The sequence below is a fragment of the Montipora capricornis genome, chromosome 10, assembly GCF_036669925.1.
Source record: "Montipora capricornis isolate CH-2021 chromosome 10, ASM3666992v2, whole genome shotgun sequence".
Lineage (NCBI taxonomy): Eukaryota > Metazoa > Cnidaria > Anthozoa > Scleractinia > Acroporidae > Montipora > Montipora capricornis.
The window spans coordinates 13711659-13726658 of record NC_090892.1 but is presented as its reverse complement, the minus strand read 5'-3'; the positions used below and the strand labels follow the sequence as shown (position 1 = coordinate 13726658).

General features: G+C 39.7%; 2 protein-coding genes across 3 annotated transcripts in view; one reads left to right on the top strand and one right to left on the bottom strand.

Annotated features, from left to right (window-relative positions):
* Positions 1-15000, top strand: part of LOC138021412 (cytochrome c oxidase assembly protein COX18, mitochondrial-like) — a 401574-nt gene that overhangs the window by 288618 nt on the left and 97956 nt on the right. The gene's annotated exons all lie outside the window — the stretch shown is intronic.
* Positions 3924-7366, bottom strand: LOC138021956 (adenosine receptor A3-like). Its single transcript, XM_068868980.1, has 2 exons — positions 7173-7366; positions 3924-5036 (listed from the first exon to the last, which is right to left on the bottom strand). Exon 2 carries the CDS (start codon positions 5030-5032, stop codon positions 4103-4105), a length of 930 nt encoding a protein of 309 aa, XP_068725081.1. The 5' UTR covers positions 5033-5036; positions 7173-7366; the 3' UTR covers positions 3924-4102.

Sequence of the window (15000 nt, the reverse complement as noted above, 5' to 3'; positions counted from 1 at the left end):
GGGACTTAACTGTTGTAATTTGAAATGAGATGTTCGTAACGAGTAACTTTCAATAGCAAACGTTTGGCTGTGTTGAAGAGGTTGCGTAGATATGGCGTACATAAATTCCTCACGATATGGATTGCGGTAGGGCGAGGGTTGGGATGAACATCCATGCTTTGTGAAATCAGCAGTGTCGAAGAGAACAGGAAGAAGAAGAAGAAGAAGAAGAAGAAGAAGAAGAAGAAGAAGAAGAGAGGTAGGTAACGGAGAGCCTTTTCTTTATGGCTAATATTTTGGTTTCCTTTACAACGGTCTGATGCTTCCGGAGATGATTTCATAGAGGGTGTAAACAGTCCAATTCTCTTTCTCCAGGCAGTTATTCCAATCCCCATCTTCTGCTTCAACCCAACGGTATAAACAAAAGAGAAGAACTGTAAATAATATTCGTCTGTAACCCCAGGTTTCTGCTATCTTTATCATGCAGACAGTATATAAATATATATATATATATATATAGAGAGAGAGAGAGAGAGAGAGAGAGAGAGAGAGAGAGAGAGAGAGAGAGAGAGAGAGAGAGAGAGAGAGAGAGAGAGAGAGAGAGAGTTGCATATAAACTGGAGAGGAAGACAAAACTTCTCGAAGGTCCAGGAAATTTAATAAAAACGTTTCGGCCCTTCGGCCTTCGTCAGTTAAAATTCTTTTAAAATAGAGTAAAAGTTAAAAATCTAAGGATAAAATTTTTATACTAACTGAGGAGACAACGTGCATCCTTTTGGATCCTTCTGTTGGGAGTTTATCGTTTGGTCAACCATTACAGATATTCAAGCTATATATATATATATATATGTATATGTAAGAAAAAGACAAATAAACTACAAGTTCATCCCTACAAGCCTGTTTCGTGGTCGCCCACTCATCAAAATCGCCTGATGAGTGGGCGATCACGAAACAGGCTTGTAGGGATGAACTTGTAGTTTATTTGTCTTTTTCTTACATATATACTACGCTCTACTTCTATGTATTGAGCACTGTTTTACGAAAATCAAGTTTCACACTTTATATATATATATATATAAATATATATATATATATATATATAGGCTGCAGTTAGATATAGCTCTTTGGCATTACAAAGCTTTTGCTTTCATGTCCAAATTGAGCACTCTACTGGGATGAGTCATTGCCGCTAGCAATTGCGCATGCTCACTAGCTCGCTAGTTTGAGCACTCTGGCATGGCTTAGATGTACCACATGTGTGGGACATTTGGGGTGGCTTTATAAGCTTAACCTCCATCCCAGACATCAGCACTGCACTGATGAGGCCCAGAAGGCCGAAACAGTACTGTCTGCAGTTATATATATATATATATATATATATATATATATATATATATATTTTATCATTATTATTTTTTGTGCTATTGAATGTTCTTTCAAAAAGTGTCTTTAATTATGTTATGGATTACCCGTTTCATTTGATTTTCTATGGCTTTTGATCCGATTTTATAGTTACAATTTAGTAAAGTAATCGGTCTCCAATTTTTGCAAGAAGACGAGTTTTTGTTTTGCTCTTTATGAAAGAAGCAGTTGAAAGCATTGAAAAATAAGGCAAAAATATCCCAGAACACCTGGTAAATACTTTGAGAATCACTAATCTTTATCTTTAATCGTTTCCATCCGCACTTGCTGGTTGTGGAGTGTGGACTGAGTCTTTCAATCCTTCCCGAAAAACTATTTGCGCGCTTGCGCAATGTTTGTCAATTGACAAATCGTTTCCCAAATGAAATCGTCCGTTCGCGATTTTCCTTGTCGTGAGGAAATACTTTAGTCACGCTTCGACCCCACCGTGAGAAAACAGACTCTCGGCAAAGGCAGATGAGAGCTCTCTGTTACTTTTCGAAAAGCTGTTTCATCACTCTATTGCTTGGTGTGCAACGTGTGAAGCCTCGTGACAGATAGCAAGATATTTTCTGATTTCATATGTTGGGAGACTGGAATCCAGTTTAGTTGTTTGCCGGACGGAGGTGGTGCGCCGGTAGCGCCAGTGTCGAGGCTCTGTCCACGCTAATGCGTTTTCGTTTGAAAACACATACAATTTGATGAATTTAATCCTTCTGTCCACCCTAAAACAAATGAGCGTGTTGATCGAAACCGCATCGATTTGAAAACGATCTCGAAAGTGGATACAAATAAAACGCATACATATCGTTTTCGTCTGGACAGTCGAAAACGGGGAAAGATCTCATGGATATACCCACCACGAGTCCCCAAGGTTAAACTCTCATTTTTTCGTCTATGTTATTGCTATAGCAATATTTAGGTCTAGAAACTGATTTAGAATGGAGTTGTGGTTGGTGTGTATATCCATGAGATCCTTGCCCGAAAACGCATCGACATGAAAACGATGACGTCATCCCCGTCACGTGAGTTGTACTCAGGTTTTGAAAAGATGGCTGATGGAAACATGCTTTACCTAATATTACTAGCAAACTTGTTTGGGGCTTACCTTACTCTATTCAACCAAAATGAAGTTGTCTACAGGTTTCAAATTCGCATTACGGGAAATGCAGAAAATATCGCAGCCGTGTCTCTTTCGAGGATATCCTTCAATCTACGACACAGCATGTCATTAACAGGTTTTTAGCGCTTTCGAGCGTTTACGTGCGGACGGTTGAAAACGCGGCGAAAACGGTAGTATGGACGCGAATCAATAGATGCGTTTTCGATGAAACCGTACCGGATACTTTTGAACACGCATTAGTGTGAAAGGGGCCTGAATTTCTTTAAAATAGCGGATATAAATGGAAAAAAATATCAGGATGCCACTGGAACTGTGCGAGTGCGTAATGTTTAGTTTTCGTTTATAGGCTCGACCACGTTTACTATAATTCGTTTTCCATCAAATGGGATTGTCGCACAGATCATTTAAAGTGTGTTGTATTTTTGTCATTTCCTACCTTTTTCTGGATTTTGCTTAGTTTCGTCTTACGTTTTCTGAATTAATATCTATGTTTTTATTGACATATTTTGCAGTGAGTTGTGCCGTTGAAGTAAAAGTCGAATTCAAACTGCATTCAGTTGTAGGTGTTAAATTAATCCAGATGATTCCAGACTTTTGCAGCTTAGTGGCGCCCCGTCAAGTGATTCAAGTTCCTTTTCTTGTTGTTTAGCGGATTTTTAACAGTGACTTTCACATTTTATCGAATCTGAATGAAGTTATTGTTTTCAGTACATTAGATTAAAAATGGCGCAAACCGGCACAACTGAAATGATGGTAGATGGTGCCGTAAACGAAAAAAGCTTTTGCATGTCTTACGTTGGGACTTCTTCTGAACCTGTTTGGAGAAAGGGTTCCTGACAAAAGACTCAGGATTGACGCCCAACGTATGCTAACAAGTCGTGCGTAGTGTCTCGGGTTGGCTTTGTGTACAGTTTTGTTTCCTTTTTTCACGCAGATCAAAACCGAGTGGTGGCAAAGATTTCTGATACGTGAGAATAAAACCAGGAAATCTCGCCATATAATGTTGTCTAACATCTGTTATGTCAACAGTAATACTTCTTCTGGCAATTTGTTACCAAGTTTGCTAGTTTAACTTGTGCAATTATGAGGCAACTTGTGGATGTCACTAACTTTTTGCCTCATTTTTTTTGTGACTAAATTGCGTTGTTCTCTGATAAAAGAACATGTATTTAATTATCAGTTATATCATAGCTCGGGTACCCCCTTAGCTGGAAGGAACAACATCAAAGTGAACACTCACTCTGCCGGAGAAGGTGGAAGATGATAATAATCACGTCACATTTCAACCTGAATATACTTTTTACAATCGTGTTTTTTAAGTTGTTGACACTTAGGTTAATACGCATTTTCCAATTCAAGTTTTAATTATTCAACTATCTACATTGCATTATGAGTATTATAGGAAATAACTAAGCTCGTTTCCTGGAATCGATATCAAGCAATTGCATAACATCCTGATTTGCGAGAGGGCGCGCATGCAGTACGACCTAAAGAGCGTCTTTTACTGTTACGGACCGAGCAAACTCTTTGATAGATTGATACCCAACTCAAGCAAATTGAGATCATCGGAAGCAAGAGTCATAGAAGTTAAGAGTCACTTTAAGGAAAACCCTGAGCTCGTGATGTACAGCCCAAAAATAAAGAGATAGCTCTTTTGAATTCTGGGATTCTATAGGCATAGAAAATGGGATTGACTAGTGAATTGGCATAAACTAAAGAAATCGAAAAGAAACGCAAATGAAATGTTTGACTGGAAAAGCCAGAATAAGTTCGTTTGGAGAATATGAGGAAAAAAGAAAGATTGTGCGGCAGCAGCAACGCTAAAGATACAGCTGTCACTATGAATAGTGTTTTGGTCAGTTTTCTTTCTCGACTCACTGCGCCGTTGTGGTGAAGATGAGTTCCACAGTACATTTTGGCCACGACCGATGTATAAGAAATGACGATAATAAATAAGCAACAAACAAATATTGACAGATATGAGTAAATTTCACCGCCTAATGTAAAGAGGGCATATAAGTACATGCAAGCGGAGTTTAGCACAGCGGTAAGCCAAACGAACGCAACAGATGCTCCAAATATCCATTTTTTGAGGAGACGATGCGTAAATGGACGAAACGTAGCGTGCATCCGCTCCAAAGAAATAACGGCAAGGTTTGTCACCGAAGCTAATGGAAAGAGCGTAAGGACAACCAGTAAAATACTTTCCCCGGCTGGCGACAAATAGTACTCCCATAGGCTGAATTTACGACCTGATCTGAACACGTCTATGCTCAGCGTGATCACCCCTACACATATGTCTGCAACTGCCAGGCTGATCACCAAGTACATACTACGCTTGTGAAGACGGGGCTCTTTGAGGTAAACAATGACAGCAAGGGAATTGACCGTTACTATGGCAATACCTACAGTACAAAGTACTGTAAGCCAAGCAATGCATTCCGATGGAGAAAACTTGACGGTCGTTAATTGTCCTTCAAGCAATGTTTCATTTGGCTTATCCAAGGAATCATCAGCCATCTTATCCATCCAGCTATAGAAAGAGAGCACATACAAGGAAATCTTAGACTTTTTATAGAAATCTTAATTAAGTAAGCAAGAACGACGGCATCGGATACGAGAACGTGAACTAGAATTTACCTGTGCGCTATTGTAATCATTTTGCCATTTATCCAAATCGTTCAGCATGGAAAGGGTGTGCCAACTTCTCCGGGAAAAAATGTTATGAACAGTGTGGATTTGTGGAGAAAAAATTGTAAATTTATTTTCGAAGGCTTGTGTCCTTCAGATTGTCTTTTTATTATTATTATTATTTTAATTTTAGGTCGTTGTTGTCAAGACGAGAATGGCAGATAAATATGCAGGGCAAGCAGAGGCATTATTTTGCACATAAAAGCCATTACTTTGTGGGGTTTAGTTGTCACCTGAAACAGTGAGCACAAATTTGCATTGGTCATTCCATTTTTTCCTGTTTGTGATAAGTCCTATAATTTTAGGACTGTAAGTTTATTCTCCCAGTAATGATAACGTTAATCATTCATTAATAAAAATAATGAATAAATAACGGTCCACCACGCCGAGAAAGAGATCTCAAACAATGTTGCTAAGACGGAGAGAAATTTATTGCCCAGAGGAGATAAATGGATTTACGCTGAATGCGACATGCTTAGTTAGTCATTTCCCATATGTTGCAGTTTGGGCATTCCTGTCATCCAGGAATTTCTCTACATCTTTGACCATATGCACAAGCTAGGCTGAGGCTGACTCAAGAGAGTCAAGTTCAAACAAATGTTGAATTCGACTGTGTTAAAGTATGGATAGCCTGTGTACAGCCGCCCGATCTCTGAAAAAAAACAATCGGAGAGGAGCGATGCTCCTCTCACAGGCTAGGTATGGAGAGTTCCGTAGACTTCGATGGGAACCTGGGTAAACGACCAAGTTCACCAGAAGTTCATTTAGCTCGCGGATTTCAGTATCCATCCTGTGTTACGTTAGCCGTGTACTCGTAACCTGCGATCAGGCCCATTTTTAGCATCGCCCATATGTTCTCTTATGTCGTCGCTCGCTAAAATTGGGCCTGACCAAAAGTCTCTCAAGAATTCCGGACGGTCGGCCAACGCAAACTCGTGATCTGATTGGCTGTTGAAACGCCGGAAGTGAAAATGCCATTGTGATTGCGCGGAGCTCTCGCAAAGTCCTCGAGACTAATCCACTTTGCGAGTCCATCTTTAACACTGTTCGTACTCCATCAAAAAATTGACGGCCAAACTTATCATGATTTCACGGCGCGCAATTCTAGAAATACACTGCAACTGAAGATATTACCCGAACAAATCACCAAAGAAACCTTCATCGGCAAACACGTTAAAGAAATAATGTATTTCTCTTTTTTTTTTCTTTAAAAATCTATTGCCAAACCGTCCAACGACAAAATGCTAGGTTATCTCAATTACAAATTAAAATGTCAAGCTTAAAAGATTGCATATTCAATGAAGTTCGGAGAAAGAATTACACCGGCCTTTGCCGCAATATAGTCGTCGAAAAGGTACAGAAAATAAAATTGCCCATGCTTTAAATGTGTTTTTCTCAAATTAAAGCCAACGGTAACTTTCGAATTCGTTTATAATATTCCTCCCACAGTAATTAACTGTGGTCAAAACTAAAATAGCCGTCCACGCGTGTAGTGGTGTAATGGAAGTAAATTTGATTGGCCGATGAACGACAAGCCAATCAATCAAAAAAAGTGGGCGGAAGGAATTTCGAAGAGCAATTTGGTCAGGCTCTATTTTTCGTTTCGCCCACTCCACATTACGTACCAGGCGAAACTAAAATAGAGCCTGATCGCAGGTTATTTGCTCGATTTTTCCCCGCATGGATCCATTTTTGCTTATTAGTTTTTTCCAAGTAGTTTGCATATTTTAAAGAATATTTCCGCATCGGCCTTTAAGCCTCATTGCATCAAATTCTCTTCGATCATCATATTTCTTCATGTCAGCCTTTAGTTACCCATAAGCTGTTAAATGTTCCTTTCTCAACACTTCCTAGCTGTAAGACTTGCCAGCGAAATATTTGCTCCTGGAAAAAGTTCGCTGACTGCCTCATATTATGTGCCAAAAATAACCTTTCGAAAAGGCAAGAGATACTACGACTAAAAGAAAACCGTCCTTACCTTGATTTATCGTAGCACTGGAACTGCTGCGTTGTAAACAAATGGGAAAAGGGAAACTTGCAGGAAAAAGAAAAAAGAAATGAACTGAACCAAAAAGCAGACTAGGACTCATGAAAAGTGAATGCAGCATCTGCAGCAGAAACCTTCTTGTGTGTTGCGTTTTACGTCAAAATTAGAGCTGAAGAAACGCATTGATATTTGGGCAACCGGTCAACAGCTTTCGAAACTCGATTGCTTTGGCATAATGAAAGAAAGGAAAAGGTAAACACTATAACGACCATCTGTCACCGAAGACAGTTTATTTCAACACATCTGTGTTAAAAAACTTCATTCTTGTTGCATCGTTTTGTGAAATAGGTACCTACGGTGTAGAGTTAATGTAAATGATGATTCGAGGAATTACAGGAAAGTTCCGTAAAGGTTGCCTCAACTGAATGAGAGCAACTGAAGTAAATCGACAATAGTTTTGGTTATTTAGGGCGTACTAGTAGAATAATAAACGACAAAAATAATTTCTTGGGCTAAGCTTGTTTACTTGCGACCGGAAACTGCTTAATTGAAACTGCTGTTATAGAACAATTTTAACCACCTTTCAGGCAAGAGAATAGTTTTTTGTTCCTTATCGTTTCGGTTTTTTTGTCCTTGGCCACAATGACTGCAATTATTAATCCAAATTTAAGTAGGTTGGCAGTCGTATCAGTTGCAACAGTCAAATTTTCCGCTGTTTTGAACAATCAAGACCGTGTAGGAACTGCCTTAATTAAAAGTTACGAAATCGAGTCATAAACGCGAACAAGTAAGTTGATTCTACTCCAGTAGTGTCACTCGTTTTGTATTGTTTTTACAGGTACCTTCGATTGCGTCCAACGAAGTCGAGAGTTTGTCATGTGTTATGTCTACAGTAAATCGAGTCCTAGCAATTTGCGATTAAGGTTGAACTCTAATGAATCACAGGTTTTTGATGTGGTACAAGCCTCACGTTTATAAAGACTCACCAAATTTCAAGCGAGGCTCGTTTGTTATTAAATGATTTTTTGCGGCTTCAACCTCCGATTGTTCTTATCCTTTTTTCACTGTATCCTGGCGACAAAGGAAATCTAAACTTTTCAGAATCTTTATCGTGTGCTCCATGAACAAACAGAATAAGTTATTTTGCTGCAAAATTTATTGAGCCATTGAATTTTTGAAAACAATAATGCTTGTTGTTTTGTGAAAATTAAATCTAGAATCGCGAAATCCACATTTCCAACATCATTAGGAGAAAGCTTCGGTTATACTTCCAGTGCTCCGAGACAGTCGTTTGGAGGTTTTGACGTAATAAGAAAATGACGGATTCGATGATTTTGGGGAAACTTAAACTGATATCTAATTTAATTTTTCTTTAGAAAACTGTAAATATGTAATATAAACATAATATAATGATATCATATACTTACAGTTCTATAGCTATAGGGAAGAATTAAATTAAAAGATTAAATTTTCGCAAAATCCGCAACAACCATTCTTTCCGCCATTGTTAGGAAAAGCCTTCAGTCGACTGTGTCGCAGCACTGGAAATACTAACGAAGCTTTTTCTTATTGCTGTTGGAAATGGCGGATTTCAAGCAGGGATTTCGCGGAAAGATGTAGTTTTTGTTGCTGTTTTGTTTCTTCGTTTTTTAATCCTCTTGCGCCTCTCAGCCTCTTTGTAAACAGTTGAGATATATTGACCATATTCTGTGTTAATTTTTCTTCAAAAGAACAACGGTTTTGAATCGTTTTGGGCGAGGTCATTCTTCAGTTTATGCATTTTAATGGGTCGGATGTGTTTTTTTTTTAACTGAACCCCTTTCGTTGTGAATCAATCCAATCAATTTATGTTTTTTCGACGATGATACCATCCCACTTCAAATCGATATCAACTATTTGTAAGTTCCTCTCAAACGTTTGTATCCGTTTAATGTGGCTTAGTTGTCGAGTTTATTGTTTGATTAAAATAGTTGTTGACTGCAGTAGGTTACGGTACGTTGATGATCTGTTGATCATTCTAAACGCCAGCGAGAACATTCGTCTAGAAAGGCTCACTGAAAGGCATTTGGGAACTGATGCTGTGTCATGGTTGGCTGTAAAAGCGTCACTTTTGTCCGCATTGACTTGCTTTGAAGTCTACCCTTTCATTATTCACGTGGATTTCGTAAGTCTGCTCTCTATAAAATCAGAACACTTCTCAAGGCCACACAACATCTTTCAAAATGATGTGCTCGTTATTTCCAGTAGAAGGGTTTCGGAAATACTTTGAACAACGTTGTAAGACCAGAGATGCCTTAGTGCGATATGGCTCAAGGGCGTAGCTAGGGATCCGGGGGTGCCCGTGACACCCCCACCCCCCCCCCCACCCCCCCCCCGTTTGTAAGCCTTTTTTTTACGCAAACAACCTGCAATATTCAGGTTGCGAAAACGCGAGTACCCTCTGTTTGACACAGTGTGACCCCCACTTTGAAAATTGTGGCTACGCCCATGGGGCTCTTGAGGGCTTATCATAATTTTACCATTTGAAACATGTTGATTTGCGAGAGGGCGTGCATGCAGTACGAGCTAAAGAGCATCTTTTACTGTTACGGACCGAGCAAACTCTTTGATAGATTGATACCCAACTCAAGCAGAAGCAAGAGTCATAGAAGTTAAGAGTCACTTTGAGGAAAAACCTGAGCTCGTGGTGTACAGCCCAAAAATGATGAGATAGCTCTTTTGAATTCTGGGACTCTATAGGCATAGAAAATGGGATTCACTAGTGAATTGGCATAAGCTAAAGACGTCGGAAAGAAACGCAAATGAACTGTTTGACTGGAAAAGGAATAATAAGTTCGTTTGGAGAATACCGTGACAAGGAAAAAAGAAAGAGTGTACGGCAACAGAAACGCTAAAGATACAGCTGTCACTATGAACAGTGTTTTGGTCAGTTTTCTTTCGCGACTCACTGCGCCATTGTTGTGTGGATGCGTTCCACAGTACATTTTGGCCACGATCGACATATAAGAAATGACGATAATAGAAAAGCAACAAGCCAATATTAACAAATCTGAGTAAAACTCCCAAACACCGCCTAATGTGAAGAGGACATATAAGTACATGCAAGCGGAGTTTAGCACAGCGGTAAGCCAAACGAAAGCAACAGATGCTTCAAATATCCATTTTTTGAGAAGACGATGCTTAAAAAAAAGAAACGTGGCGTGCACCCGCTCCAAAGAAATAACGGCAAGGTTTATCACCGAAACTACTGGAAAGAGCAAAAGGACAGCAATTAAAATACTGTCCCCGGCTGGCGACAAATAGTACTCCCATAGGCTGCAACTACGACCTGAATTGAACACGTCTATGTTCAGCGTTTGAATTGTTTCTTTCATATTGTTAAAAGTGGGGTGCCTGTAAACTAGCTTGATAGCTAAGTGCACTTCCACTATAAACAAAGCCTTTACCTTAACATTTTTTTTTTCCGCTGGAGAACTCAGCGATCCTGTTAAGAGATAGTTGAATTTTAAGATATTATAATGAAATTTAGCTAAAGGGCCTTATATGGTACGGTGGGTCATGGCTTGATGTTGATGATCTCATCCATACTGGGGGTTTGATATCGTAGGTCGGGGCCTGATATGGTGTGTCACGAAATTCATATCCACGATCGAATATCAGGGGCTTGATATGGTAGGTAGGGACATGAGATGGTGTGTCATGACTTCAGATTGACGATCTAATATCAGGGGCTTGATATGGTAGGTCGGGGCCTGATTTGGTGTGTCATGACTTCATATCCACGATCGAATATCAGGGGCTTGATATGGTATGTCGGGACATGAGATGGTGTGTCATGACTTCAGATTGACGATCGAAGATCGGGGGCTTGATGTGGCTGGTCGGGGCCTGATATGGTGTGTCATGAAGTCATATTGACGATCGAATATAAGGGGCTTGATATGGTAGGTCGTGCCCTGATTCGGTGTGTCATGACTTCAGATTGACGATCTAATATCAGAGGCTTGATATGGTTGGTCGTGGCCTGATATGGTGTGTCATGAAGTCACATTGACGATCGAATATCAAGGGCTTGATATGGTAGGTCGGGGCCTGATATGGTGTTTCATGGCTTCAGATTGATGATCGAATATCAGGGGCTTGATATGGTAGGTCGGAGCGTGATATGGTGTGCCATGAATTCAGATTGACGATCTAATATCAGTGGCTTGATATGGTAGGTCGGGGCCTGATATGGTGTGTCATGAAGTCATATTGACGATCGAAATCAGGGGCTTGATATGTTAGGTCGGGGCCTGATATTGTCTCATGACCTCAGACTGACGATCTAATATCAGGGGCTTGATATGGTAGGTCGGGGCCTGATATGGTGTGTCATGAAGTCATATTGACAATCGAATATCAGTGGCTTGGTATGGTAGGTCGGGACATGAGATGGTGTGTCATGACTTCAGACTGACGATCTAATATCAGGGGCTTGATATGGTAGGTCGAGGCCTGATATGGTGTGCCATCACTTTATATCCACGATTGATTATCAGGGGCTTAATGTGGTAGGTCGGGGCCTGATATGGTGTGTCATGACTTCAGATTGACGATCTAATATCAGGGGCTTGATATGGTAGGTCGGGGGCTGAGATGGTGTCTCGTGGGGGGCTTGATATGGGGGGCCTGATATGGGGGGCTTGATATGGTAGGGGGCTTGATATGGGGGCCCTGATATGGGGGGCTTGATATGGGGGGCTTGATATGGTCGGTAACGTTCCAAACCCTGCTCCACGTTTTACTGTAGACATATCGGATGACAAACTCTCGACTTCGTTGGACGCAATCGAAGGTACCTGTAAAAACAATACAAAGCGAGTGACACTACTGGAGTAGGATCGAGTTACTTGTTCGCCTTTATGACTCGATTACGTAACAAAAAACTGAAACAATAAGGAACAAAAAACTATTCTCTTGCCTGAAAAGTGCTTAAAATTGTTCTATAACAGCAGTTTTAACCAGCTTCCGGTCGCTAGTAAACAAGCTTAGCCCAAGAATACTTTTGTCCTTTGGCCATTTCAATTTCAGCAGGAAAAGAAAACAAACAGCGGTTACAAACATTTTCATTTTATGGTTGACGTTTCGTATGTTGCAACATACATCATCAGAAGTCTTCTGGGTATCACTTTCGACGACAGGCTTTCCTGGGTTCACCACCTCATAGATTTAAAGAGGAACTTTGTTAATAAGCCGAATCTCTTGAAAAGGAGTTCGTTTTTGAACCCAAACGCCCTATTGGACTTGTACTTTAAAATAATATTAATGCCATCCGTTTTATATGGGCTGGTCGTTTGGGGCGGCTGTCCAAATACAGATCTTCTACAATCTTTGGAATTACTTCGCCGAAGAGCAGCCAGAATAATATACAACTTACCTCACGATACGCCTACTGAAGAAGTATACCGTCAATCGAATTGGAACACTTTAATCTTTTATTATAAATTTCGATTAATTAAATTATTTCATACCGTGTTTACAGGTGAAGCACCTGCGGCTCTTTCGTACTTTACTAATAAACCTTGCACTGCATACAACTTTAGGAGGAGTAATAACATAATCGTCCCACGTTTTAATTCTAAGTTTCTTAAAAACTCTATAAGCTATAGAGGCGCTATCCTTTGGAACGCTGTCTCGACTCATTTTACGGGCCAGAGCACTGATTTTTATCGTAAAGTGAAGAAGGATTTATATTTTAAGGAACTTGATTTTAGCGCACGGTCGGTGCAGACGCTGCCTAGGCACTATCAAGATTTTAAATGCTTTTAAACATTTTTATATTTTATGTCTTAATTGCTGTAGTCTATTTATTTAGATGTTAATATGTGAACTTTTGAATATCTCTTATCCTAGATATGAATTAATATTCTCTTTTTTATCTTTTACTATAGTAGTTGTGATCTGTAAGTAAATTTATCCCTATTTTATATAGCTTCATATTGTAATTGTTTTCACACGACCCCACAAGCTCTGAGCTTTAAACCCTATCGTGTTTAAATAAAGGATATGATGATGATGATGAGAAGTGACGGTTAAAACTGTTACACAAAATGTTAAAAAACTAGAGCGAGGCACTGGTGACTAGTTAAAAAGTGTCATAAGAAAATCGTAACTTCCGGTAGTTGATACTTCCGGAAGAAATTAATAAAGAAAAAGCTTCTCACCACCAATGTTTTCATTAAGTGAGGGTTTTAAGTCACTGATTAATAGCGTTCTTTAATTTTACACTGCAAGTCGGACTTTCCAGTTGCGAGGATTTCAAAATGGTCCCATTTGATGTTATGGCCGGTAGAAATAGTATGGTCTGCAACAGCAGCAGAGGCGTGGCCGACTTGTGTAAGAGCTTTGAAATGCTTGGACTTCCTGTCATGCAATTTTCTTTTTGTTTTGCCGATGTAGAAGGAATTACAGTCCCAAAACTGGCTTTGTATACTATTTTAGATCTATGAGAACGACTGAAACGATCTTTGTAAGGAAAAAAAGACTTAATCCTGCAAGTGTTTTGAAAAATTACCCTAAGATTGACACCGCCATAAAACTTACTAATACAAGATTTAACGCGTCGAGCAAGAGCTTCACTTTGAAAACCCAAAAAAGGCAAGACAAGAAAAATATCTTTCTTAGGAACAGTGGTGGCAGGTTCAGCAGACCTGTTCTTTTGTTTGTTCAAAACATCATTAATGTTATAACAAAGAACGCCTCTTGGGTAACCATTTTGAAGGAGAGTGTTCTTTAGATCGAAGAGAGTCGACTGTAACAAGGAAGACTCGAGCAGATGCGTGAGCAGCGATAGGTGAGGGTGCAGATTAAATTTATTTTATACTTTCTAGGAGTGAAAGATTCCCACTTGGTACATCGTAGGTACCTATTTCACAAAACGACGCAACAAGAATGAGGTTTTTTAACACAGATGTGTTGAAATAAACTGAGTGTCTTCTGTGACAAGTGGTCGTTATAGTGTTTACTTTTCCCTTTCTTTCATTATGCCAAAGCAGTCGATTTTCGTAAGCTGTTGACAGATTGCCCAAATATCAATGCGTTTCTTCAGCTCTAATTTTGACGTAAAACGCAACACACACATCGCCAACTATTTCGGCCATGCGCCCGCGTAACGTAAGCGGTTTCTCAGAAATCTAATTCTCAAAATGGCGTCAAATTTTACAAAGAAATGTATGGAGAGGTCTCTAAAATTTCGAAAAAGCGGATTAAAAATTGCAGATGGAACATTTACCGGAACGGGATGCCATTATAACGACTGTTGTCTGTGTTTTGCTGTAAAAAATAAGACTTCAAGCAGAAAAAAAAACCTTCAATTTTCCTTTGCTTTGTATTGAGACACCTTTAAGCCTTACAATAGCTGGCAAATGTACAAAAAAGCCTAGAATTAAAGACAGAGACCGGTGTTCCTGTGCTTGGTTCTTCACTTACCGGAGTGGAGACCCATAGTTGACTCAGTTCTCAACCCTAACCTAAAATATGATCGAAGTCCACAGCGAGATGTCCTTTTCCTTTGCAAAGAACGCAAAAAATCGATAAGTCAAAGTCCACGTTAAAACTGTAAAATCTCCTGTTTTCGAATGGCGATATTTTGGCTGTCTTTTGTCCAAATTTCTCACAAAAACCATCGTTTGAAAGCTAATTTTGTCAACTCACCCGATTCACTCAGCCCCTATGGGTGATACCCGCTGAAAGTGCACCAAATTACGCGGGCATCACCCGCTATAGTACGTACTATAGTACAGGAAATGTGATAATAATGGCGGCCTATCGAGCGAAG

Bases quoted from the DNA above. Each gene is read 5' to 3' on its own strand.
- LOC138021956 (XM_068868980.1), bottom strand. From the start codon at position 5,032: ATGGATAAGATGGCTGATGATTCCTTGGATAAGCCAAATGAAACATTG.